Raw genomic sequence first — 25,227 nt, 5'->3', positions numbered from 1 at the left:
CTGTCACTCTATTATTTCTACTGCAACCTGTACAATGGTCTTCCTGACTGAGTGTTTGAACTTGTTCAACCCCCCACAAATCTATCTAATCTAAATCTAACATAATGAAAAAATTTGATTTTTGTCCTTTTTTATGAGTTTTTAAAAAGAAACCATTTCTAAGCCGCCACTGAATATCAGATTGTTTTTATGAGAAGCTTTTTAAAAGCAGTAATACATCCGGTGGCTTGTCATTGTCTGCAGCGGCTAGCAGTACTCTATTATTTCATGCCTCATGCCCACAGTGGACAACGAAGAAGTTACCAACTAAATAATTGGTAGTCACGCACAAACCATCACTCAACTGTGCCGGTGGCGTTTGTTTATTTACCATATTAATTAATTTCAGCTAAAAATATTTATAGAATAACACCCATTCAGGCACATTAGATTGATAGTGTCCATATTGAACGCAGCGGCACAATAAAATATGCTATAAGCAGTGCCTGCTGCTGATAGAAATACGACAGCAAAAGAATGCTCTTTGGGACCTGCACGCCAGTAAATGAAATACAGTTTTGTATATTATTTCTTGTTATTGTTTTTATTTCCTTATTCAAAGTTCACAAGGACATGCAAGCTTCATTCATATCCTTCTTGCGCTCACGTGCTTTCACTCAACGCTATTGTTGCCGCTTACGCTCATGAATTTCAACAAAGTGCAATAAATAGAGAGAAAGAAAGAGAGAGAGAGAGAGCGAGGGAACGCGAGTGAGGGACAGTGTGAGAGCGTATGCTAGTTGGCTGTGTGTTCCCGGAACACTCTCCCTTATCAGAACGCTTGCTGCTGCCGTGTTTGTTTATATGCGGCATTCGCGTCCTTTACCAGCGCGCCAACAAGCCAACAAGCCAAGCAACGAGCCGCCGAGCAAACGAACGCGTGCTGCATGCAAGTTTATGCACGCTTGGAGCTTTTATTTGGTATGTATGCGCTCTGAGCTTATTTTACCGTCGCGAGCTTTTTCTTGAACTTACCAACAAAACGCTACACATACCACACACACCCACTATTAAGTAATCCATCTTGTGCGCTGCTCTTGCCATTGCTGCAGTGGCGAGTTCCTGTCAAATTCCAGATTTAGTCTTTCGTTTGGAATAGTTAAGGATGAACAACTGACTCGACAACTCGGACAACGAAACGTGTTACAACAAATTTCTAGTGAACAACAACAAAAACAAATAAAACAGACAATTAGAAAAAGGTATATCATGGAAAAATAATATCGCAGAAGCGCCTAAAAGTATATGTAATTATGCGATTTCCAAAAGGCAAGCAGTGAGAAATTAAGTGAAAAGTGTGAAAACTAAGCGTGCAATACTGCGTTGTGTGGCTGGCGAAAAGGACAAAAGTCCAATCCAATCGGCCAGGCGATCAATTTATGGCAATGTCAAGATTTTGTGTACCTTTTTTTTGTTTTTATGTTATGTATGAATGAATACCATACTTTTCAATGGTAGCTTTTGGCGAATCGAAGTTGAAAATTGGGAAGTGAAAAATTATTTTGCTTAGTATATTTTCGTTCTTTTCTTTTGGTGTATCGTGCGAAGTAAAGTGCATACACACATACATACATGCATGCATACGTACATACATGTAACATCCCTTAATTTGTATACTCGCATCATCCCGCAATGAGCTTTAAGGATTTTTCAACACGCACACACACACACACACACATGCACGCAGTTAGTGTCTCCGCACCCGCAACCCGTAGCGATGCACCTACAAGCCAACTTGGCTGGCTGGCTGGCTGCCTTGGGACTCAAAGTCAACGGCTATTAGTTGGGGGGGGGGGGGGCGAAGCGGGTAGGTCGGGTGCTTAGTTTCCTTTCAGCCATTTTAGCCTATAGCACCGCCAGTTTCCGCTTGCTGCGATTTAATCGCAAAACGTGTGCCTGCGTGTGCGTTTGTTGGCTAGTTCACACGGGTGGGTGTGGATGTAGGTGCGTGCGCGTGCTGAGAATTTATTTGCGAGAATTACCATTTAAAAATTAACCACATCTCAATGTGACACGCAAGGCAATGACAAACGCACAGAGTTGGTATTTTTATGCACATACATACACACATATGTATATGCATGCATCTACCGACACATATGCACATGTATGCGCATGCATATAAACAAAGCGAAAGCCATCGCGTCCGCACTCATTGGCGTAGCCCTTGAAAAAGTTACTTACAAATGCAATGCGATAGTAATGCACTTTATGATTCAACCATAAAACTTAACCGCACATGCCGCTATGTATGTATGCTTCCTACTTTGCTTACATACTATACATATAGACGGATGTGAAGGCACCTCAAAGTGCTCAAATATGCACACCAACATACAACTGCATTTGGACAAAGACATTGGCTGGACCTTGAGCAGTTCCTACAAGTCGCACAAGCAGCACCAATACAACTACACTGCGGCAGCGAAAGACTCACTCATGCAAATGCTCACACTACGCTATAAACACCCGCACTTACTTTGATGTGCACACACATACATACATACATACATGCATACACATATACATAGTGAGAAATTAACTAGCGACAGTGTAGCAGCTCCTTTCGAGTGGATGAGCTAAGTAGTAACGTGAATTGAAAGCTTTATTGAGAATGTTATGAGACACCCACCCACCGTCCATCCTGCCCTCACTTCACCGCTCTTTATCTATAGTTGGGATTTGTATTCGGAAGCCACTTTGTTTGTGCAGCAGTGGATTTTATTATTAGCACATTTCCGCATAAATATTGAATGCGTTTAGTTAGGAAACTACAAATTTTTATGCTTGTATAACGGTATTAAATTGGATTTTGAATAGTGTCATTGCAATAATAAAAAGTTCATAATCCATATGCTTTTTACCTTTAATTTAAATTTATTCACCAAAGTGAAATTACAGTTCTCGTTGAGACTTATAATCTCTGAATGTTTTGGGTGTGCGCCTAAAAATATGCAAAAATAAATGCAACATTGCATACAGAAACTCAAAAATGCATAATCCATATGCTTTTTAGCTTGAATTCCACTTTATTCACTAAAGGGAAATTACATTTCTCGATAAGACTTAAAATGTCTATTTATTTTAGTTATGCGCCTAGAAGTATGCAATAATAAGTGTGGCATTACATAGGAAAGCTCAAAAATTCATAGTCGATATGCGTTTTAGGCTTAATTCAACTTTATTAGTTAAAATTACAGTTCTCGATAAAACTTAAAATATCCAAATGTTTTACTAGCGCGCCTAATAATATGCAAAAATAAATGTGGCGATGCATACAGACGCCCAATAATTCATAAACCATATGGTTTTTAATTCTAATTCAACTTAATTCACTAAACGGAAATTACAGTTCTCGATAAAACCTAAAATCTCTAAATGCTTTGGCTATGCGCCCAATAATATGCAATAATAAATGTGACATTGCATACAAACACCCAAAAATTCATAATCCGTATGTTTTTTTGCGTTAATTTAATTTCATTCCTTAAAGGGAAACTACAATTCCCCCTAAGGCTTAAACACTCCAAAAGCTTTGGTTAAGCGCCTAATAATATGCATGTAATACTGGTAGTACACTTCCAATGATATATCGAAGGAATTTGAATATTTTCACAATAGCCAGGTTAGTTTAAGTTAAATTAGCGGTACTAACTCTACTAAAATGGTAAAAGAGATTCATCGTGACGTCAAAAAAGCAAACTAGAACTGTGTGTAATGAAAACTTAACTTTGAGTACTTATACTGGGTGGTCTATCTACCATTTGGAGCTTGAACTATCAATTCTATTAACTTTTACAGTTAAAATAGCGTTTGTATTGTGTAAAAAATTTAGTTTATTGTTAGACATTTACCAAAGGAGTCGTCTATCGTTTGAAGGCGGAAAGTATGTATTGAGGTGGAAGGTGTAAAATATGAAAATCGAAAATCGCAAGCTAAAATAATCAGCCAAAAACTGTGATTGGCCGCCTAGAAACTACGTCGCCTTTCAACTATATTTTGAGGGCGCCGTTAAGCCTAAGTGTTACGTGAACCATCCATCGAGAGTTCAAGCGTTGAAACAGAAAACCGATATCTACATACCTTTGGTGGAATAAGTGAATCTGTGACGAATTTTGCCTTCCATTGCTCTCTTACCAATCAAATCTTGTGAATTTATGGCGATTACTTGACGGATTACACTTAATGAGCTCCAATGCTGAAGGTCGTTTTTCAGCTTCCATTTAAATTTGTAACCGGTTTTTGGGCAGGTCTCTTTCTAGTTGCCAAAGTTGGGACATTTCTTTCTTGATATCTAAACTGTAAACTGCGTCAGCGGCTGGAAACAATTCATTTTGGAAACAATTTTTGCAGGATTTCAACTACTTTTCAAGATTCTCCCTTCCGTTAGCCTTTATAAAAAACAACATTAAAAAAATGTTTCATATGCGAATATTTTGCGTGGTAAATCGACGCTGCTAAGTTGTGGAAATTTAATAAAAAAAAAAAAATCTTGTTCTTCGACTACTTGGAAAATTTTACATAAGGATCGTGGCTTACGTCCCTATAAAATTCTTGCATGAATTGAAGTCAAGTGATCATCACTTTTTTTGTTCATTGGGCTTATTTAGTTTTATTATTCACATTTATTGTAGTATAAAACAAAAATTGGATTGATGAAATGGACCATGTAACACGTAGCCGCACCGAACATAGTATGCCGGATGTCATATTAAAAAAATAAATGCTATGAAATTATCTACCAGATTATAATAAAAAAAATTATTCCAACAATATTTCTATTTTTTATTACAATATCATTTTGAGTTTTTGAGCTTTAAAAACGCCCTTTATTTCTTCTGTTTACTGCTTGTATTAATCCGTTTGACACCATAGCAGCATCACTGAGGGTGTCCGTTAGAAAGCTTTGTCATAACAAAGGGTATTTGAAAAGGTGCGCCTAAATAGATGTTGTTTTAAAATAAAACAGTTAAAAATTTATATTCTTTCATTCAAAACACGGACCTTAATAAAATGTCATGAAAAAATTACATAATTTAAATGTAAAATCCGACAAACAGTCGATTCATGAATGCCTGATTGTTGAGATCGTCAAGATATCGGCCAGTTATTGGTCGGTCAGTCCTTTTTCTATCCCTGACAAAACCAGTTTCTTGAAATTTTTTCACCAACCTCTGAATTGTCGACTCATTCGGACGATTATTTCCACTAAAAAATGTCACGAATTTCGCGATATGTTAATCTGAAAAGTCGACCATTTTGATAATAAGTTTCAATAATTTTTACTAGTTGTTCTATCGTGAAAAGTTGTACATCTGTCTACTTGTCAAATGCCAAATATGACATTAAAAAGGTAGACAGAATAGAATTATTCATTACTGACATTTAGGCGCCATTTTGAAAGATCCGTAGATTTCTGTGCTATTAAAAGTTATAAAAAAAATGCAGTAGATATGGGTAACGGCTGCAAGTATACTCGTATGGCGCAAGAAATTCGAAAAATGTTAGAAGATCGCAATAGAGAGTGGGATTTTATTGAAAGTGATGAAGGTGATATGAAGTGAAGGTAATATGATTCAGACACCTCAGAAAGCGTAGCAGAAGATATTACTTTGATAGCAAATGAAGTGCAGACTTCGTAGAATAAATTTAAGAGGATCAGAAGACGAATATTTAGCAGTCGATTTAGAAGAAATAAAAGCTATGGCAGAACATGAAGTACAACCGCAGTGGCTAGAAGATATTTTGCCTATTGGACGAAAAAAATTTCAGAAAAAAACAGGTGTCTTGGATATTCAGTTATTTTTCAATGAAGCAGGTGAATAAGCAGCATAAAAATGTATCATACAAATATTTTGTTTCTGTTGATGTTATCGAGCTCGTGGTTAGCAAAACAAGTAATTATGCTAACTTTTTAGAGATCAATAAAAAGTAGTTGGATGAAGCGTTGAATCGATGTCAATAGTTGTGAAATAAATTAATTTTTTCCACTTATTTTGCTAATCAGTATTGACAAAAAAAAAAAATTCATTCAACAATATTGGAAAATGGACACATTATACTACATATACTCCATTGTTTCACGAAATATGTACGTCGCATAATAGTTTCTCGAACATTTTGTGCTGTTGGCATTTCGAGGACATTCAGTCTTATAATTAAAATATTTTGAACCTCATGATCGGCAAATTTTGCTCTCTGTATATGCCAGGTGATACGATCGTCATCGATGAATCTCTAATAAATCATTCAAAATTCGTCTAAAATAAAAATAAATAATTGGTGCGTTCATTTCTGTAAGGAGTTTGGCTGAACTCCTCCTCCTATTTGTGGCGTGCGTCTTGATCTAAAATCATCTAAATCTAGCAAATATAGGATTAAAATATATGGAATGCATTCCGTAAAAGTTACACTTCGTCTTACATTGTATATACTGGAGCAACTTCCGCCCTTGAAGGACTTGACAAGCCAGGCTCAATTGTTGTAAGATTATTCCTACCGCCTCTACAGAGGCATCCATTGCGTATACTTTATTTCATAGCGCCTCCAGCAAGACAACACTCCAATTCATACTGCGCGCACTACAAAGAAGTTCTTTTCATCCAGAAATATACTGGTTTTTGAGTACTTAGTGCTGAGCTCGCGCCGAAGCCCAATTGAAGACCTGTGGGATACGGTTGGAATTAATTATTCCTCTGCAAACTTGCTAGATTTTTTTTCAATATCAGCAGTTTGTCGAAGTAAAGGGAAAGGTCTTGCAAAACTGGACAGTGGCAGAGAAAGCACTCTATACTATCTTCATTTTTCAAATAAGATGTACATACATATGTATGTACCCATGCTGACTATAGGTTGTTTCAGTTCCTCTTGTTGTGTTGAAAAAGAGCAAAAGAAAAAAATATGATTTCGGGAAATTATAGCCACATATACCTGTATGCATGCCCTCAAATACCTCTGTATATTAATTTTTACACTCAGCCGAAAGCCTCTGCTGTTAGCGCTGCGTTTGCTTGAGTTTAATAATAATTTTATTATCATCTAAGCTTTTAAAAATAAAAATAAAAAAAGAAATAAATAGTTTTTACTTTTTCGTCTATGGTATATGTCAGATGTCACGCCTCCTATATATATCGGTTAACTTTTCTACGCTTTTAGTTATTTCCTTCAAATTGGTGCATTCACTTACACCGTATTGATTACTTTGAGGTTGTGGCACTAAATTTGGCGTTATCATCCTTTTTAGGTGTTTGACTGAGCTCCTCCTCTAATAGGGTTGCGTACACTGATGTTTTCCACAAAGGGAGCTACCTGCACCACCTCCAAACATCAGTTGACTTTTTTGGCAGAAACTTTTTCATAGCAGAAATACACTCGGAGATTTACCATTGCCTGTCGAGGGACGTCCGCTATTAGAAAACACTTTTGCTATCAATTGGTGTCTCGTCCCGTGCTTTCGAGCACCTGTGCACTACCGAACGGTATTACGCACCAATCCAATCGGCTATGACAGCAACCGAAAGCAATTCAAATTTAAGCATTTCATTCAATAGGAAAACCATTTATCTTTAAATTAAAATGCAATATTTTTGTGCAATACTTCACCTCTAGAGCAATACTTTTTTAGTTCAAATTTTAAATTTATAAAATATATCTCAACTTACTTGCATTCCTCATTTTAACAAACAAACAAAAAAAAAAAACAAGTTTACCATTAGAATGAGTAAAATTTGTGAAGTAGAGGGACTTTAATGATCGAAATAACGTATTTTACAAACAAAGCGAAAGAAACGCACAATCGATTAATATCGGTCGACCACACTTTCCGTTATTACATACATACAAACCAAACACATTCAACTAACATTTACATATCAAGGACTGAAAAAAATAGACAACAGCTGAAATGAGCTGTTCAAACTCTAATGTATACCCTTATTGATCACAGGTATCAATGCGCTCAATCAACATACCAAATGCAAATAAACTATTCATGTGGCATACATACAAACAATCAAACATACACTTATACGGTTGAGAGTCAATTGAAACTTAGTGAGAGCAATTAAATTAACGCCATCGCAACTAATCGAAGAATCGAATTAGAATAAAAGACGGCGACAAGAAAAATAAATAAAAGAAATAAAAACAAATTGAAGAAGTAAATAAAAGAACCTCGCAATGCCGGAGGCCACCAAATCAACGGCTAGCATTGAGAATGGCGTTCAAAAAAGCTGCAACAACAAGACACATACAACTGCGACAACAGAGAACGGTTACAATGCATTAGCTGGTGAGATGGTGGGCGATATAGGTGGTAGTGGTGAGAGCGGTGAGAGCGCAGTAACGGCAGCGGGCAATACAGTCGATTTACCAGATGCTGTATTAAATAAATTGTTTCACAACTATTTCCTAAAACAACGTCGTGCGGGACTTAAATGGTTTTTGTTTACATCTATACTCTTCAATGGTTGGACGCTAATTATACCGCATGAACAAGGCCTGCTGCCTATTGGTGAGTTTTAAGATTTAAAAGTATACACAATTATTTGTTGAAGATTGTCTTTAAACATACATCTGTATATATATATATTTCTTTTTTTTTCAAGTGTTTACTTTGTTTGTGCTCTGCTCGAATGTGATGTTTAGCTTACTTCTGGATCTGAAATTGAGCGCTATAAAAAACTTAAGCGGTCTGCATGAAAAACTACTGAAACAAACCTCGTGTTTGCTTTGGTCTCTTTTTATGGCACATTTTTTATCCTATGTGGATCTGCAAGAAAATACCTCGCCAAGGTATGATACTGGAGATACGGTTGTTTTTGCGTATATTCAATAGATATTTTTTGTTACTTTTGCACTCAATAGAGATACACTCGGTTGGATGATACTTTTCAACTTTCTCATCTATGTTACCCTGCCTATTGAGCTTTTCTATAGTGGTTGCATCGTTGGGTTCCTGACTTCTGCCATATATCCACTGGCAATATTTTATTATACAAGAGAAGATCCGAATTTTATTCAACAAGTAAATATCAACTACAATTACATTTTAGCTAAAATTTATTTAACAAAGCAAAAATTATTTTATTTATTTATTTAAGAATTGTTTTAAAAAAAGTTGGCTATTAAAATGATAAAAACCTATAGCTATGGTAGCTGAGGTCTTAAGCTGCAAAAAATATAATAATAATAATACTTACAATTTAAAGCTCGCAAAACCCAGGAACCAGACCATCCAATTCCGGAAAAAAATGTTCGAAAATCGTTCCCTAATATTTCATATATTTCTCAATATATATCGAAAATTTTCAAATTTTTGGCAAAAAAAAAAACTATTTTTCCAGTAAACTTTGTAAATACTCGTATCTTGAATTTATTTTCTATTTTGATGAAAAATGAAACACAAATGCAATTTTAATTACCTTTAACCATCTGTTGAACACCTTTTTAAAAACCTTCGGTTGGGCACCCAGGTCTGGCCTTTTTTCGTCCTGCTCCAGGATACTTTTTAAAAGGTTATATCCATAAATCGATAGATAAATTAAATTTTGGGAAACTCCCTGGAAGCTGAAGTCGTTAGCTATAATAGAAATATGTACATATGTTAAATGCACGTCCAAAGTCCAAAAACCAAAAAAGAACTGAGCGTTAATTGGGTGCTTCACTTGTTTTGAGCGGTTAACGCATTCCCCAGATATTAGAAAATTGCATGATCTACCTTTTTTTCTTGAACTCTGCATAATTAGTGATATTTTTTATATGTTAGTTATATCGGGGGGTTTTTTAGCTGCATGAGAACTATCGATATCAATAAATAGGTTTAACAAGTGACATTTCTGTTCAGTAATGCTTGGCAAGTCATAACGAATCGTTTAACGCCAGAACAACGCTTCTAAATTGTGGAAATTTATTTTGAAAAAAAAAATTTGTTCGCGAAGCTCATAGAGCACTTCATCCATTTTACGTGCGGTTTGCACGCTGGCAGCATCATCGGCCCTTATTTCTTTCGAAGTGAGGAGGTAGCTGCTGTTACGGTGAATGGCGAGCGCCATTCATGCGTCATGCTGACTGAACTCTTGTTTCCAAAAAGTAATCAGCTAAACATCGACAACGATCTTGGTTCCAACAAGGCGGCGTAACTTGCCATACATCCCGTTTAACAATCGATTTATTACTCGTACAAAATCAATTTGGTGTCAACCTTCCTTCCAGAAGTGGTCCTGTTTACTGGCCTCCTCGTTCGTAGTATTTTTTGACTCTGGTTTACTTTTTATAGGGGTATGTAAATTTATTGGTTTATGCTGGTTTGTCAAATCTAGAAGCATTGAAAGCCAATATTCAAGTCGAGATTGGAGCCATAAAAAAATGAAAAATTGACCAATTTGTTGATGCCGTTCCGTCAAAAATCGCCTGGTCTGGTGTCAAATAAGTTGTTGGGACAGTTTCTAAGGACCTCTTTATTATCCAAGGTAACGCTCCTCATTTGGTTTGACAGGAAGCGGAAAAGATGGTAATCGGTCAGTGCAGGGTCCGGAGAATACAGCCGATGCTGAAGGACCTCCCATTCGAGCTCTTGGAGTGCGGCTTTGACGACTTGTGAAACATGGGGCCTGGTGTTGTTGTGAAGGAGTATGATTTGACTATGTCGGTCAGATGTTTTCAGTTGAATAGCCTCATTCACGTAGTGGAGCTGGGCAATGTAGATCTCCCTGTTGACCGTGGCATTCTTTTCGAGCAATTCCCAGTGCATCATGTCCTCACAGTCCAAACAAATACATATCATGATTTTCTTCCGGCTTGATTCTCGGCTTTGACGTATTTCCTGGAGCCACCCACTCCTTTCCTTGCTTCATATTGAGGCACCATTTCTCATCTCCCGTGACGATTCGGTGCAAAAAGCGCTGTTTATGACCGCGTGTTGCACGATGACGGACGAGATGCTGAGAAGAAATTTGAAGGCAACTTTTTTGTCTTTTTTCGTTGAGCTCGTGAGGCACCCAGGCTCCCAATTTTTCAGAAAATCCCATTGAGTGAAGGTGATTGAGAATTGCTCTATGATCGCAGTTCATTCTTTCCGCCAATTCACGACTGGTTTGACGACCGTTCTCTTTCGAAAGTGATTTGAGACGTTCTTCATCGAATTCAGAAGACATCTCGCTGCGAAACATGTCATCAACGTGAAAGTTGCTATTTTTGAACTTTGCAAACCATTTCCGTGCTGTAGACTCGCCTGTGACACCTTCTCCACACACGTTGCAAATGTGACCCGGGTGGTTCGGCAACTTTTTGACCTCGATGAAAAGCTAAGCTTCTTCTTAATTGGCGCGATAACCGTTACGCCATTTTGGCCGAGTGTAACAAAACGCGCCAGTCGTTTCTTTTTCGTGCTAACCGGCGCCAACTGGACAAACCAAGTGAAGCCAAGTCCTTCTCTTCCTCTTCCTCTGCTACCACCAGCTGGTACCGCATCGAATACTTTCAGAGCCGGAACGTTTTTATCTATTCGGACGACATGACTCAGCCAGCGTAGCCATGGGAACTTTATTCGCTACGCTATATCTATGTTGTCGTAAAGCTCATACAGCTCATTCTTCCATCGTCTGCGATATTCGCTGTTGCCAACGTGCAAAGGTCCAAAAATCTTGCGCAGAATCTTTCTCCCAAACACTCCAAGCGTCCCCTCATCGGGTGTTGTCATCGTCCACGTTTCTGCGCCATACGTTAGGATGAGAGCCTTGTAGAGAGTTAGTTTTGTTCGTCGAGAGAGGACTTTACTACTCAATTGCCTAATTAGTCCAAAGTAGCACTTGTTGGCAAGAGAGATTCTACGATGGATGTCAAGGCTGACATTGTTATCGAAGTTAAACGAAGTCTTTTACAACCTCGAAATTATAGTTGTCAACAGTGACGTGTGTGCCGATACGCGACTGCGCCGACTGTTTGTTTGATGACAGGAGGTACTTCGTTTTGTCCTCGTTCACCACCAGACCCATTCGCTTTGCCTCGTTATCCAGTTTGGAGAAGGCAGAACTAATAGCGCGGTTGCTAAGGCCGATGATGTCGATATCATCGGCATATAAGCCCACAATTGTACGCTCTTATAAAAAATTGTGACTGAGTGATTAAGTTCTGCGGCTCGTACGATGCTCTCCAACATCAGGTTAAAGAAGTCACACGACAGCGAGTCACCCTGTCTGAAACCTCGTTTGGTATCAAACGGCTCGGAGAGGTCCTACCCAGCTAAGAAGAGCAGGTGTCGAAAATATTGATTTTTGCCTCCTGGGTATTCCATTTTTAAGCCTCAAAACTAATAAAAAATTAAATAACTCAAAAATACAATTAACATAATTTTGTAGGGCAGAAAGAGTTATATAATATATAATAGAATGAATACTAACCCTTTGCCAAACGTCAATCAAATCGTTGTAAAATAAAAGAAAATTTGAAAACCCTATGAACTTATTCCCCAACCTAATAGATTATAATAAAAAATAAATCATTCCAACAACATTTCTGTTTTGTATTATCATTTTAAGTTCTTATTCTCTTAAAAAAACACCCGATAGTTATTAGTCGACAACGTCTAACATTGGGCAGGCAGTGCTCATCCAAAACCGTTAATTGTTAACTGCATCACAAAGAAAAAAATTATGTGAATCTTCGCACTCTGCAACCGATTTTACAAAGGAATTGGCTGGTCTGTTTCTTGGGTAAAAAAATTATTATTTATTTGTAAATCTGTGTAATTAACCTTTAGATATTAGCAAATGTGGTGATGGTTTTTACTGCGGCAATAATTGGCCTCATGTACTACTTTATGGGTGAGGCTAAACAAAAACGTGCTTTTCTAGAGGCTAAGAAGAGTTTAGAAGTCAAAATGATCATCGAGGAACAGTCGGCCGAGCAGGTTAACTCACCGAATTCTTACTCAAAACTTTGAATCAATTACAATGTAAGCATTATTTTCTATTTAGGAACGATTATTACTATCTGTACTACCGAAACATGTGGCTGTAAAAATGCGACAGGATCTGGGTTCGACGAGTTCGGAGCCATTCAAGAAAATTTACATGAGCAGGCATGAAAACGTGAGGTACGTCGATGTATAAATGATATACAGTACGAGTATATGGGACAGGACAAGTATGAATGAAAAAAAATTTGTAGGGATGGAGCGTTCATGTTGAAAAAATACCTTTCGAAAGCCGTGTGCCCAAAATATAGAAAACAAAATGGTGAGGTTTTTTTTTATTTCTTTGGATTCACTTGAAACTACTTACTGGAGAGTTTTCGGGATCGCTGATTATGAATCTAAAATCAGATTTTAAAAGTTCTAAACAGCGATTGCAAGATGGCGGAGGATTTAAAAATTCTTTGAAATTCTTGGCAGGATGAGCGTATATGAGAACACTGGGTAGCCGGAATAATCTGCTCATTCCAGAAGAAGGTACACAAAATCAAGGGTCAAAAATATAGACCGATAACACTCATTTGCTATTAAATATTCTTTAACATATTCTACGAGCGGCTGTGCCCATTTGCTGAGAAGATAGTAGGAAATTATCAGGAAGGTCCACTATAGACCAACATTTTTCTCTAAAACAAATCCTTGAAAAAACCCAAGAGAACAACGTAACCATTTCATGTGTTTATTGACTTCAAGGCTGTATGTGATAGTATTGTACGAACGCTTCTCGTCGCTGCCATGCACGAATTTGGAGTTCAGCACAAACTGAATCGACTAACAAAGTCAAAAGGAGCAAATGTTAGAAATGTCCTCAAATTTGGAAATTCGCTGCAATCGAAATTCATAACAAGAAATGGCCTCAGACAAGATGGTGATATTTCATAACTCGCCTCGCAAAAGTAATAAGGGAGGAATTATATTCTTCAAATTCTTCAAATCGGTAGAAATCCTGGCCTATGCAGATAATTTAGACATTATAGTGGCACCCCTTGATGACCTTAACTGTCATGTAGGTTAATATCTTCTCCGATAGCCAAGCGGTAATTGGGCCCCTGGGCTTGATGATGGTGCACTCGAAACTTGGTAGGGAATGTCTAGCTTCGCTTTCGATTGCATCCGAATTCTTCGATATAAGGCTCATCTGGCTCACCTGGTCATAGCCACATGCAGGAAACTGCGAGGTAGATGAGCTGGCTAGACAGGGGACCTGCGAGGTAGTTACTGCGCGAAATGAGAGGATTGGGATCCCTTTGATTACTAGCAGTCTGCTCCTGGAGATGGGAGCTTCACGTCAACTGAGCGAACGCTGGGTAAGTACATACACTTTTAAGGTCGCAAAATCTTTCCGGGCACGGAGGCGTATTCTTAGAAGACCAGCGAAAATAACAACCTATCGTACTATTATCGTATCAGTTCGTAATTTAATTATACGATAGTGAAACTTGAACACTAAACAACGCTGATAAGCTAAAACTCAAAGTTTTTGAGCGTAAAATTTTACGAAAAATATTTGGTACTGTTTGCGAAAACGCCATTTGGAGCATACGACTCAATCACGAGCTTCAAGATTTGTATAAACACCTGGATATTGTAACGACAATAAAGCTTAACCGTCTACGATGGGCTGGCCACATTATAAGGGCAGACAAAGCATACCCACCGAAGAAAATCGTACTGGGTATATGCAGAAGAAATATAGGCAAAGAAAGACCAACACTCCGATGGTTGGATGGCGTAGATCGGGATGCTGAGTAAATTGGTATACGTTGTTGGAGAATCCAAGCGAGGGATACATCGAACTGGAGACAAATGCCACAGCAAGCTAAGACCCGGAGCGGGTTGTTGAGCTAAGAATGATGATGATGATGGATGGATGGAATCTTTTGAAACTTGCCACCGTGTAGTTCTTGGGGTTGGTGTTCATGAATCCAAAGTCCGATAGGAAAATTTGAGAATGGCGGTTGCAATATGGCAGATGGATAGTTTTAAAAGTTTCTCGAATTCTTTGAAATTTTTACTCGGTGCTTTTTGGGGTCGCATGCAGATTTAGAATAAAATACTACAATTTCATTTCCATTGGAAGGAATAAATTTAATAATTTTGCGATGATAGTAAAAAAAAAAAAAACTAGAGAGTGCCAATATGTGCTTTGCTTAGCCAGCTGACGTGAAATGTCCCATATACAGAATAAAAGTAAATTTTGAAATTTTTTTTGTTTGACCTATACTTTGAAGGACCCTTTACCATATATGCACATATTTCATGTTTTCTTCTTCAATTTTAGCATTCTTTATGCGGATATTGTGGGATTCACGGCCATATCCTCTACTTATAGCGCTCAGGATCTTGTTAAAATGTTAAATGAACTATTTGCACGTTTCGATAGGCTGGCAGAGGTAAGTAGAATCATCGCCATCTCATCCTCTTCTAGGCAGCATGCACACATTTGGTTGTCATGCCTATAGATAAACATTTTTATTATCAAAAATTAAGAAGTCAAGCTATTTGCAGACCTATTTGTTTCTATATATCGATATACTTGGTTCGGGCATCCCTTATTAGGAGCATTATCTCCCATTTGTGCCTCTTGATGTTCTCCCACAAATGGGGGATCTACAGTTTCATACCGACTCTGAGTCGCAAATGAACTTTATACGAAGCTTCTTCAAGGCAGTAATGTATGTAAAACTCTTGAAATTTGATATTTCATACCCACAGTGAGCTTCGAGCTCGAAGGTAGTCATTTATAAGCCCAATCGCCTACGGCGGTCACTGGTCCGATCTTTTTAGTGAAAGCAAATTTCTCTTCACATTGAAAACGAAGAAGTCATGAGATTAATCCATCAGCACTCGATGTATTTCCGTCATCATACGCGATGTAGTGTATATACAGGGTGGCTGATGAAAGCCGCTACCAAAAAAAAAATGAATATATTAACTTTTTTTCTTTTTAAGTTATCTGTTCCATTTTTGTTTTAATTTGCAGATTGATCTTTAAAATTTATTAAAATGGATAACTGGGACACGCAAACAAGAATTTGGATAGTCCGCCGCTATCACGCACTGGAGTCCGTAGTTTTGGTACAGAGAGAGTACAGACGGATGTTTGGCGGCGATCCCCCGAGCAGATGGACCATAATGAGACTGGTGAATAATTTTGCTGAGCAAGGAACACTCGCAAGAAGGCCTTATCATCGAAGCCCACCAGTTCGGACGGAGGAAACGATCGCTGCTGTAGCTGCAGCTATACAAAGCAATCCAAGGGTTTCAACAAGAAGCTTATCTGCTCAACTTGGTGTCAGCCGACAGTCTTTGCAAACAATAATGCACAAAGATTTAGACTTATTTCCCTACAAAATTCAAATGGTTAACAAACTGAATGCAGCAGACTTGCCGATTCGCTTGGAATTTTGCCAGAAGATCCTGCAAATGGTGGAAGAAGACCAACACATGTTAAACTGCCTTTTCATGTCTGATGAGGCCCATTTCGATTTAAACGGCAATGTGAACAAACAAAATTGTCGAATATGGAGTACTAATAACCCACAGATATTCCACGAGACGGAATTGCATCCTCTTCGCGTGACAGTGTGGTGTGCGGTTTCTTCACGCTCTATTGTCGGGCCTTATTTTTTTGAAGAAAATGGTCACACCCTTACGGTTACTGGAGACCGTTATTTGAAAATGCTGAAAGAATTTTTCTATCCAGAACTACGCCGAAAGAGAATTCCTTTCAACTCTGTGTGGTTTCAACAAGATGGGGCAACGTCTCACATAGCCCAGACTGTTATGACAGAGTTGCGACGAAAATTTCCCAATAAACTGATTTCAAGAAACTCCGAATTTCGTTGGCCCCCCAGGTCGCCTGACCTTACTGCACCTGACTTTTTCTTGTGGGGTTTATGTAAACAAGAAGTTTATAAAACAAAGCCAACAAATTTGGATGAACTAAAACAATCCATTCGGGCAACAATTGCGGCTATTCCTGTCGCAACTCCCAAAGCAGCAATGAACAACTTTTTACTAAGATGCCGCACTTGTGTCAACGAGCATGGGGGCATTTAAATTCAATTATTTTTAAAACTAGTTAAGCTACATTTAATAAAATTTAATGACCTTCAACTTGAAAAAAAAAATAAATGAATTCCATACACTAAAAAAAAATTTATTTGAGTTTCTTAATGTAGCAAAATTCATCAGCCACCCTGTACTTCAAAATACCACATACCTCTACTTGGATCACTGTCACACATTTCCTTATAGAAAAAACTGACATATATTCTCGCCATTTCCGCATATTAAGACTCATTGAGGTTGTGAGCAAATATTTCTCAATGTGAAAGCTCGTGCTCGGTATTGTGATTGAGTCAATATCAAGCCTCAAGAAGTCCAAAATTTTCAGTAATATCTTCTCAGAGGAAAGGCAATGGTGACGCACTCTCGTGCAGCATTGAAAATACATTAGGGTCTAAATCTCCAATTCTTCTATTTTCCAGTCATTCGTAGTGCTATTAGAAATCTGGTATCTGTTGTGTGGTACACCCGAAATTAATCCGCAAACTTATTATTTGTCTGTTTTCCTGGATTCAAAATCTTCACTGTCCCAGATATTTACAGAGCAGATTTCGAGAGCTATTTCGGTATTCAGGAGCGGTGCTGCATTTGTTGGGCTTTTTGGTTTAGAAGCACATAGAGCCAACTCTATGATTGGCATGCAATGTCGTTCTTGTACTGGGAGTCATTGGTGGAATTCGGCAAAAATGCTTTAAGAGCAGAAATTCTACGCCCGATTTGATTCGAAAATGTAAAGGGTGTTTTTTTAGAGGTTAGGTTTTCAAGTTGGCACTACTTTTTTCGTAGAAGGTCTTTTTGACAGCTGTCACTTGATTTATGCTCAGTTTGGTTTGCCATTTCATAATGAATAGACTTACACCTGAACAACGTTTGCAAATCGTGCAAATTTGGGCCCAAAACGAGATGGCCACCGATCCCGATTTTCACAAGAAAATTTTGTTCAGCGATGAAGCTCACTTTTGGTTGAATGGGTATGTTAATAAGCAAAATTGTCGCATTTGGAGTGAACATAATCCACAAGCCATTGCTGAGACGCCGTTACATCCTCAAAAAGTCACTGTTTGGTGTGCAATATGGGCAGAGGGAATCATTGGTCCATATTTCTTTAAAAATGAAGCCACCCATAATGTTACAGTCAATGGAGAGCGCTATAGAGCCATGATTAATGACTTTTTCGTGCCTGAATTGGACGATGTTGATGTGGACGTCCTTTGGTTCCAACAAGACGGCGCTACATGCCATACAGCCAACGCAACAATCGATTTATTGAAGGAAACTTTTGGTGAGCGCATTATCTCGCGCCGTGGACCTGTGGCGTGGCCTCCAAGATCGTGCGATATAAGACCGCTGGACTAATTCTTGTGGGGCTATGTGAAGTCGCTTGTCTACGCAGATAAACCCGAGACGATTGACGTCTTGGAAGAGAATATTCGGCGCGTTATTGCTGACATACGGCCCCAATTGCTGCAAAAAGTGGTCGAAAATTGGGCCTCTCGGCTGGAATTTATTCGAGCCAGCCGCGGCGGCCACTTGCCCGAAATCATTTTTAAAACATAATGGCAAACCCTTATCTTTATAATAAAGCTAAATTCTTGGCGTACCTGTATAGGGCATCAACTAGTCCGGAACGCCATCGGACACGGTTTGCATTATGACCCTCAATTCACTCCATGATAGGCCGAGAGTTGCCATTTCAGATTTGGTTGGTCTAATGCGAGGTCTTCAACTGCACACCCTACTTGTTGGGATGGATTCCACCGTAATGCTTATGATGTTATTTTGCCATAGAGGCACGAGAATATTGAATGCAGACTTCGCTTTGCATACTCTTTGCTCAACATTTATGTCAGAGCCTCCACTAGCGTCGACAATGCTGCCAAGGTAGCAAAACTTCTGCACGGACTCGAACTGCTGCCCGTCAACATCCAGTGACTCGGAGGAGGTACTGTTGAGATGCAGGGCTTTGGCTAGTTTTAGCATTGAGTTGAGCTCATAAACATTACTGCTCGGGTGTTTCAGGGATCTCCAATATCAATTTTTCAAAATTCAAAAAGGGCAAATTCAAAATTGCCTGGGTCGCTGATTACGAATCTGAAGTTAATTTTTCACAATTCAAAATGGCGGATCCCAAAAGGCAGACAAAACTTTAAAATGTTGAGTTAAGATCCTTAAAATCACCACCCGGCTATTTTTTGGGTCGTAGATTATGAACCGGATGTTAGTTTTTCGAAAATCAAAAATGGCAAACCCCACCTGGTACACAAAACTTGAAAAAATTTACATAAGGCCCTAAAAATCACCTCGACATATCACTGGTTATTTGGGTCGCTGATTACGAATCTGATGTAAATTTTTCAAAATTCAAAATGGCGAATCCTATCTGTCAGACAAATCTAAAAAAAATTGAGCGGTTTTTTGGATCACTGATTACGAATCTGATGTTAGGTAGGTAGGTAGGTTGGGTGGCTGTCGTAGCGACACACTTAGACCTTTCGCAGGTCCATTGTAATACCACTGGAACTTATCCTTACCCTTTAATAAACGAGCAGAGCTTCGTTAGTTTTAGATGTGCTATGTCCGCTACATCGGTTAAGAATGCTGTATCAAGAGTGCGCAGCCTCCTCATAGCTAGGCTTTCACACTCACATAAAAGGTGTCTGACTGTTTGCTCTTCTTCTGTATTAAGACAGCTTCTACAGAAATCGAAGTACGGGAGTCCTAATCTTCTAGCGATGCTGCCTATTAAGCAATGACCAGTTAATACCCCTATAATTTTTCTTATAGCTTCCCTGTCAAATCTTAACAAGATTTCCGATCGACCGCTGTTCCATTACGGCCATGTTTGTCTGCTTAGTTCGCATGTTGTGAGGTTTTGCTAGGTTATCCGGTTGGATATCGAGCGTTTTACCGGTTCGAGGAAGTTCATCTGCTTTACAGTTCCCTGCTATATTCCTGTGGCCTGGCACCCGAATAAGGTGAGCACTTAGACACGTCATTTAGAATTTTAAAACATTCCAAGACTGTTTTTGTCGAGTATTTTTTGAGTATATTAAGACTTCATTTGTGGATAATACTCTCGTTTTTATTACCGTAAGTCCGTCTTTTATGGCAGTGACTTCCACCTGAAATACACTTCAATGATCAGGTAGGCAAAATGATTGGCTAACTACGAGTTTATCGGAGTAAACCCATCCACCTACTTTGTTGGCTAGTTTTGAACCATCTGTATAGATGTTTATATCATTTTTCTTAACAATAAGCCCGTTATCCCATTCCTCTTTGGAAGAAAATACCGTCACGAAGAATTTATTTAAGTTGATATCCTTGGTCTTACAGAAATCCGTTGTGCTAGGAATGCAGGGGAATTTTTCTAAAAATGAAGAGTGTCCTCTCTGGTTCGTTCTGAGTAGGCCGATTTCTCTTAGTCTGAGAGCTACTTGGGCAGCTGTTTGCTTACCGAATTGCTCTATTCGTAAAAGGTTAAGCATAATATTCAGTGCCTCTGTGTTGTAGTCCTAAGGGCCTCGAAGGTGCAATGACTGGCCATTCTTTGTACATGTACCATGGTTCTTTTAATATATAACTTATCTAAAGCCGGCCACCATACTAGTATACTGCCACCAATTGATGTGTAAAGCCAATATACGATAGATGGGGAAAGACCCCAACTTAATCCTATCAGCTGTTTACAAGAGTAGAGTGCTATTGTCGCTCTTTTTACTCTATCTGATGTTAGTTTTTTCGAAATTCAAAATAGCGGACCCAATTCGGCGGCCAAAGCTTCAAAAAATTTAGCTAAGGTCTTGAAAAAGGCCAAACCGAATGTTTTGGGAGTCGCGATCTGTGGCTATGATTTTCTACTTAGGCGGTTTATGCTATGATGACGCGAGTTTATCCACTACCTAATGCACAGTCTAGATGGTGGGCCTATTATTTTGACCGAAGACCGCTCCTTTCGTTCGGGAACCCTACCTCGACAAATATAAGAATAAATGAGATTTCGAAATTGCCGTATCATAAAAAATTTTAGCAGCACAATAAAAATTTGTATGCCCGTCTCTATGCAATATAAACCCGCGTCGCTCCTGTAAAGCAAACCTATCTGAAGTGTGGCTTTATGGAATAATGTCAGGGGAGATTTCTGCTGCTTTGTGGGTATGCAAAATACACAATTTTACGTTTCGAAACCATTTTGAACCTCAACTAATCCAAGAAGATCGGTTTTATAGTATGAAGAAAATAAATTTAAATTTTTAGATAATGAACTATTTCGAAAATTGGCCTTATTTTGTGGGTCAGTCTAAATTTAAGACAGTTCTATACAAATTTCATTTCTTTCTATACCTAAGAAACTTTCCTTCCTTCTTTCATTTTCTAAATTTATTTCTATAAATATAATGCATTTTTCAAATGCACCCACCTACACACAACCTGTCGACAGTCAAATGACCTTCCTTTGCTGACATTTGCTTACAATACTGCATATCCTGCAGATCAATCATATGCATGCCACCTTCTGATGCAATGTACATAGATATTTATTTGCAAATGTATTTACCTATGTTAACTTTCCGCTTTTCTCACCTTTAATTACATAGAAATACCATCAGTTAAGAATTAAAATCCTTGGTGATTGCTATTATTGCATTAGTGGTGCACCTGACGAACGTCCCGACCATGCCGTGCTGTGTGTTCATATGGGCCTCTCAATGGTGAAAGCTATTAAGTAAGTACATACACATACACAACATTTCCTTCCATGCGCCTCGAGCCGTTTCTCTCATTAGTATGAGTTGCTCAACATTTGCGAACGTTTGCTTTTTCTCATTTTACTGATTTTTTATTTTATTCTTCGCGCGCCTTACTCTCGGCATCTTTGTGTGCTCTTGTGTGTGTGCGTGTGTGCGTGTGTGCTTATGGATGTGTAGATATGTACAGCAAAAGGCTAATTCGCCTGTTGATATGAGAGTGGGCATACATACCGGTGCTATATTGGCTGGCATACTTGGTCAACGGCAGTGGCAATTCGACGTCTACTCCAAAGATGTTGAGTTGGCTAATAAAATGGAATCAAGCGGAAAAGCCGGGTGAGTGGGTGCCCATTTGGAAAGGGAGATTCAAATAATTTATTTTTCCATATATTCATTGCACAAATATGTTTGCAGGCGTGTGCATATTTCGGATAAAACGTTGGCTTTTCTAAGTGGCGAATTTGAAGTGGAGCCCGCGCATGGCGAGCGCAGAGAGGAGGCTTTACGTATTGCTGGACTTAAAACTTACTTCATAACCAAAGTTTTGAAGCCGGTAAGTGGGTGAATTAATGCAATAAATATAATTTTTGTTTTATAAAACATTTACCTATAAAATTATCATTTTCTCTTAACAGTTTGCTTCACCCTGTACAAAGAAGATCAACGAATGCGGTAATGTTGGAGAAAATGTTGTTGGTAATATTGATGATGATACGCTTGACGAAGAATTGTTGGCTGAGACAAATAGTGAAGGTGACAAAGCTGTTGATGCCAACAAAACCGAAGAGCTTAGCAAGCAAACAAACTTTAAAATTCGTTTGCAGGAGGAACTAATTACGCGAGATGGTCACGAGTAAGTTTAAACAATTTGAAGATCCCATAATTTTTTATTATTCAACAACAAAAAGTGTTTTGATAGCACATACATAAATTACAATATAATTGCCACACAAGTATATTTAATCTGTCAGGAGTTTCACCAAGTTCCTCCTCCGGTTTGTGGTATGTCTCTTAAGAGATTTGGGGTAGTCAGAGGCCCGAAAAATGATGATTTTCAATAATTAAAAAAAAAATAATACGGTGCACTCGCGGTAACTCGAATAGCCGCTAAGTCGAACAACGTGCTAACTCGAACACATTTTTTTCCCTATTGACTAGTTTGTAACTCGAACAATATTAAAGCGCTATAACTCGAACAAAAAAACAAATTTATTTGTACACACATTCTTTTCAAACATGTACATTTTGTACATACATACATATGTAATAGTATATGTATATAAATTATATGTATACTAGTGTATTGTCCATATGAATATTTCGACGTTAATATCCCGTTAGTTTTCTGGGAACAACATCTTGCATTGACCAAATTGCTTTAAATTTGTCATTTGTAGTGTATCAGTGCATGTGAGTAATGGATCGTAAAAGGTTGAAGTGTTTAACATTAAAAGAGAGGGCTGAAGTCCTTAACAAAATTAAACGTGGATGTAGTGTTACTTCTCTAGCGAAGGAATATGGGGTAGCCAAGTCCACCATAAGTCTTATAAAAAAGAAAGACAAGGCAATTTTAAAAGCAGTAAACAACACGTTTTTGGGTCCTGGGAAGAGGAGAACTTTAAAAGCTTCTGAGTTTCCTAAAATGAAAGCCGCTTTATACAAATGGTTTCTGTCCCAAAGAAAAAAGAATTACCCAATAAATGGACTCATCTTAAAAAACATAATTTACAGGTCGAATTTACGCTTTATGATGTTAACAAATGGAATGATGGTGCCGAATTTACCGACACAGAAGTAATAATTGAAACTAGTGATTCTGAGTCTGAGTTAAACAACACAACTGAGACATGTGAGCGGATATCATCTGAGGAGGCAGTTAGCTCTTTCAATAAGGTAATTCAGTGGGCCACAACTGAACAAGTAAGCCCCGCAAAGGTTAACACTCTTCAATTGCTGCGTGAAAAAGTCATATTCAACATTGCTGCAGGCAAGAAAAGACAAACACACATTACAACTTTCTTTTCGGCCTAACTTTTCTGTTAAAGCTGACTTTTTTTGTGTAACTGACACAAAGACTGCCAAATATTTGTTGAAAAATATTGAAACGAATTAATTATTTTAAACATATTCATGTTCATATCCATATGTAAATAAATAAATAAATTTAATTGAAAAAAATCGATATCGATGACTGTTTTTTTAACATAGCACACTCAATTGATAAGTCGAACAAATTCGATAAATCGAACAGCGCCTGTTTTAATTAGTTCGAGTTATCGCGAGTGCACTGTATTTGTAAAAGTTGTCACTGTTTGTGGGGAGTCCGTTTCTCCAATCCGTTACTCCAGTCAAATGTGATCATCACAAGTTCTTGGAGATTTATCTGAAATTAATCGGACAAGAGAAATTAGTTTTATTAGAAGATAATCTTGTGCCTGATCTAAGCTTTTTTTTCAAAATTAACAATATGGCGGCCTCAGGAAATATTCTTTAATTGTTTAAAAAAATTGAAATTTTTGGAAAAAATACCCTTCGATCAGGCACGAATTTTTTATGTTTTTCAAAATCAGTATAAGTCTTATTGAAATCTACCAAGCGGTTTTTAGGTTACAGTGATCACCAGTTAAAAAAACATAGTTTTGAGAACAACGCATTTAGAGTTTTGCTATCTGCTCTGGAGCGCCAGAGCGCTGTTTGTTAATTGTTGAATAACTCGAAAAGTATTTGTCGGATTCACTTCAAATTTTCACACACTATTTTTAAGACAATGCAAAAAAACAAGAAATTCAATTTTTTGAAAATTCTGACTACCCCTAACCCCTTAATTATCTTCCACAAATAAAGCAACCTACAATTTTATGCCGCCTCTGAACCGTAGATTATTTTTATGAGGATCATTTTCGTGGTAGAAATATGCGCAGCGGTTTGCCATTGACGGTCGAGGGGCGCCCGTTATTAGAAAACATCTTTTCTATGGTCTGGTGTTCTCCCCAACCCATTCTGCTACGACGGCCATAATAATGATTCCATAGTCTTCTAATTAAAATTTTCATTATTATGTGCCTTCACTTCTTAAACGCCCTACCTTACTAAATATCAACTACTTGTGAATAATGAAACTACTGAGCTCCCTAGATGTTCCTGAAATAGATGGATCGATTTGTGGATAGAGGTTTGCCCTTCAACCTGAAGATCTTTTGTGTCCTTTACTCTTCGCAATACCTCATCCAGATACAGTTATTTCAACAAACCTAGGCTCATACTTAGCTAGGCTGATCATATGCGCTTCTCTTCTTACTCTTTCTTCTCGATAAGGTCTTCAGTATGAGTCAATTGCAGTCTTCTTAGTTATAATTTTTGCCATCAGTCAGTAATAAGTAAAACAAAAATTGCGCA

At 38.1% G+C, this 25,227-nt stretch overlaps 1 protein-coding gene across 1 annotated transcript in view; it reads left to right on the top strand.

The window, feature by feature from the left end:
* The first annotated feature begins 1,137 nt into the window (after positions 1-1,137).
* Positions 1,138-25,227, top strand: part of LOC128863052 (adenylate cyclase type 3) — a 46,316-nt gene continuing 22,226 nt past the window's right edge. Inside the window, exons 1-11 of the mRNA XM_054101950.1 lie at positions 1,138-1,241; positions 7,985-8,551; positions 8,646-8,832; positions 8,905-9,064; positions 12,797-12,946; positions 13,014-13,132; positions 15,291-15,402; positions 21,679-21,806; positions 22,009-22,167; positions 22,246-22,384; positions 22,467-22,684. Coding sequence (XP_053957925.1) covers positions 8,218-8,551; positions 8,646-8,832; positions 8,905-9,064; positions 12,797-12,946; positions 13,014-13,132; positions 15,291-15,402; positions 21,679-21,806; positions 22,009-22,167; positions 22,246-22,384; positions 22,467-22,684 — 1,706 coding nt within the window. The 5' untranslated portion in view covers positions 1,138-1,241; positions 7,985-8,217. The remainder of the gene's footprint in view (positions 1,242-7,984; positions 8,552-8,645; positions 8,833-8,904; positions 9,065-12,796; positions 12,947-13,013; positions 13,133-15,290; positions 15,403-21,678; positions 21,807-22,008; positions 22,168-22,245; positions 22,385-22,466; positions 22,685-25,227) is intronic.

The sequence above is a fragment of the Anastrepha ludens genome, chromosome 5 (genome assembly GCF_028408465.1).
Source record: "Anastrepha ludens isolate Willacy chromosome 5, idAnaLude1.1, whole genome shotgun sequence".
NCBI lineage: Eukaryota > Metazoa > Arthropoda > Insecta > Diptera > Tephritidae > Anastrepha > Anastrepha ludens.
This window is presented reverse-complemented; position numbering and strand designations above follow the sequence as displayed.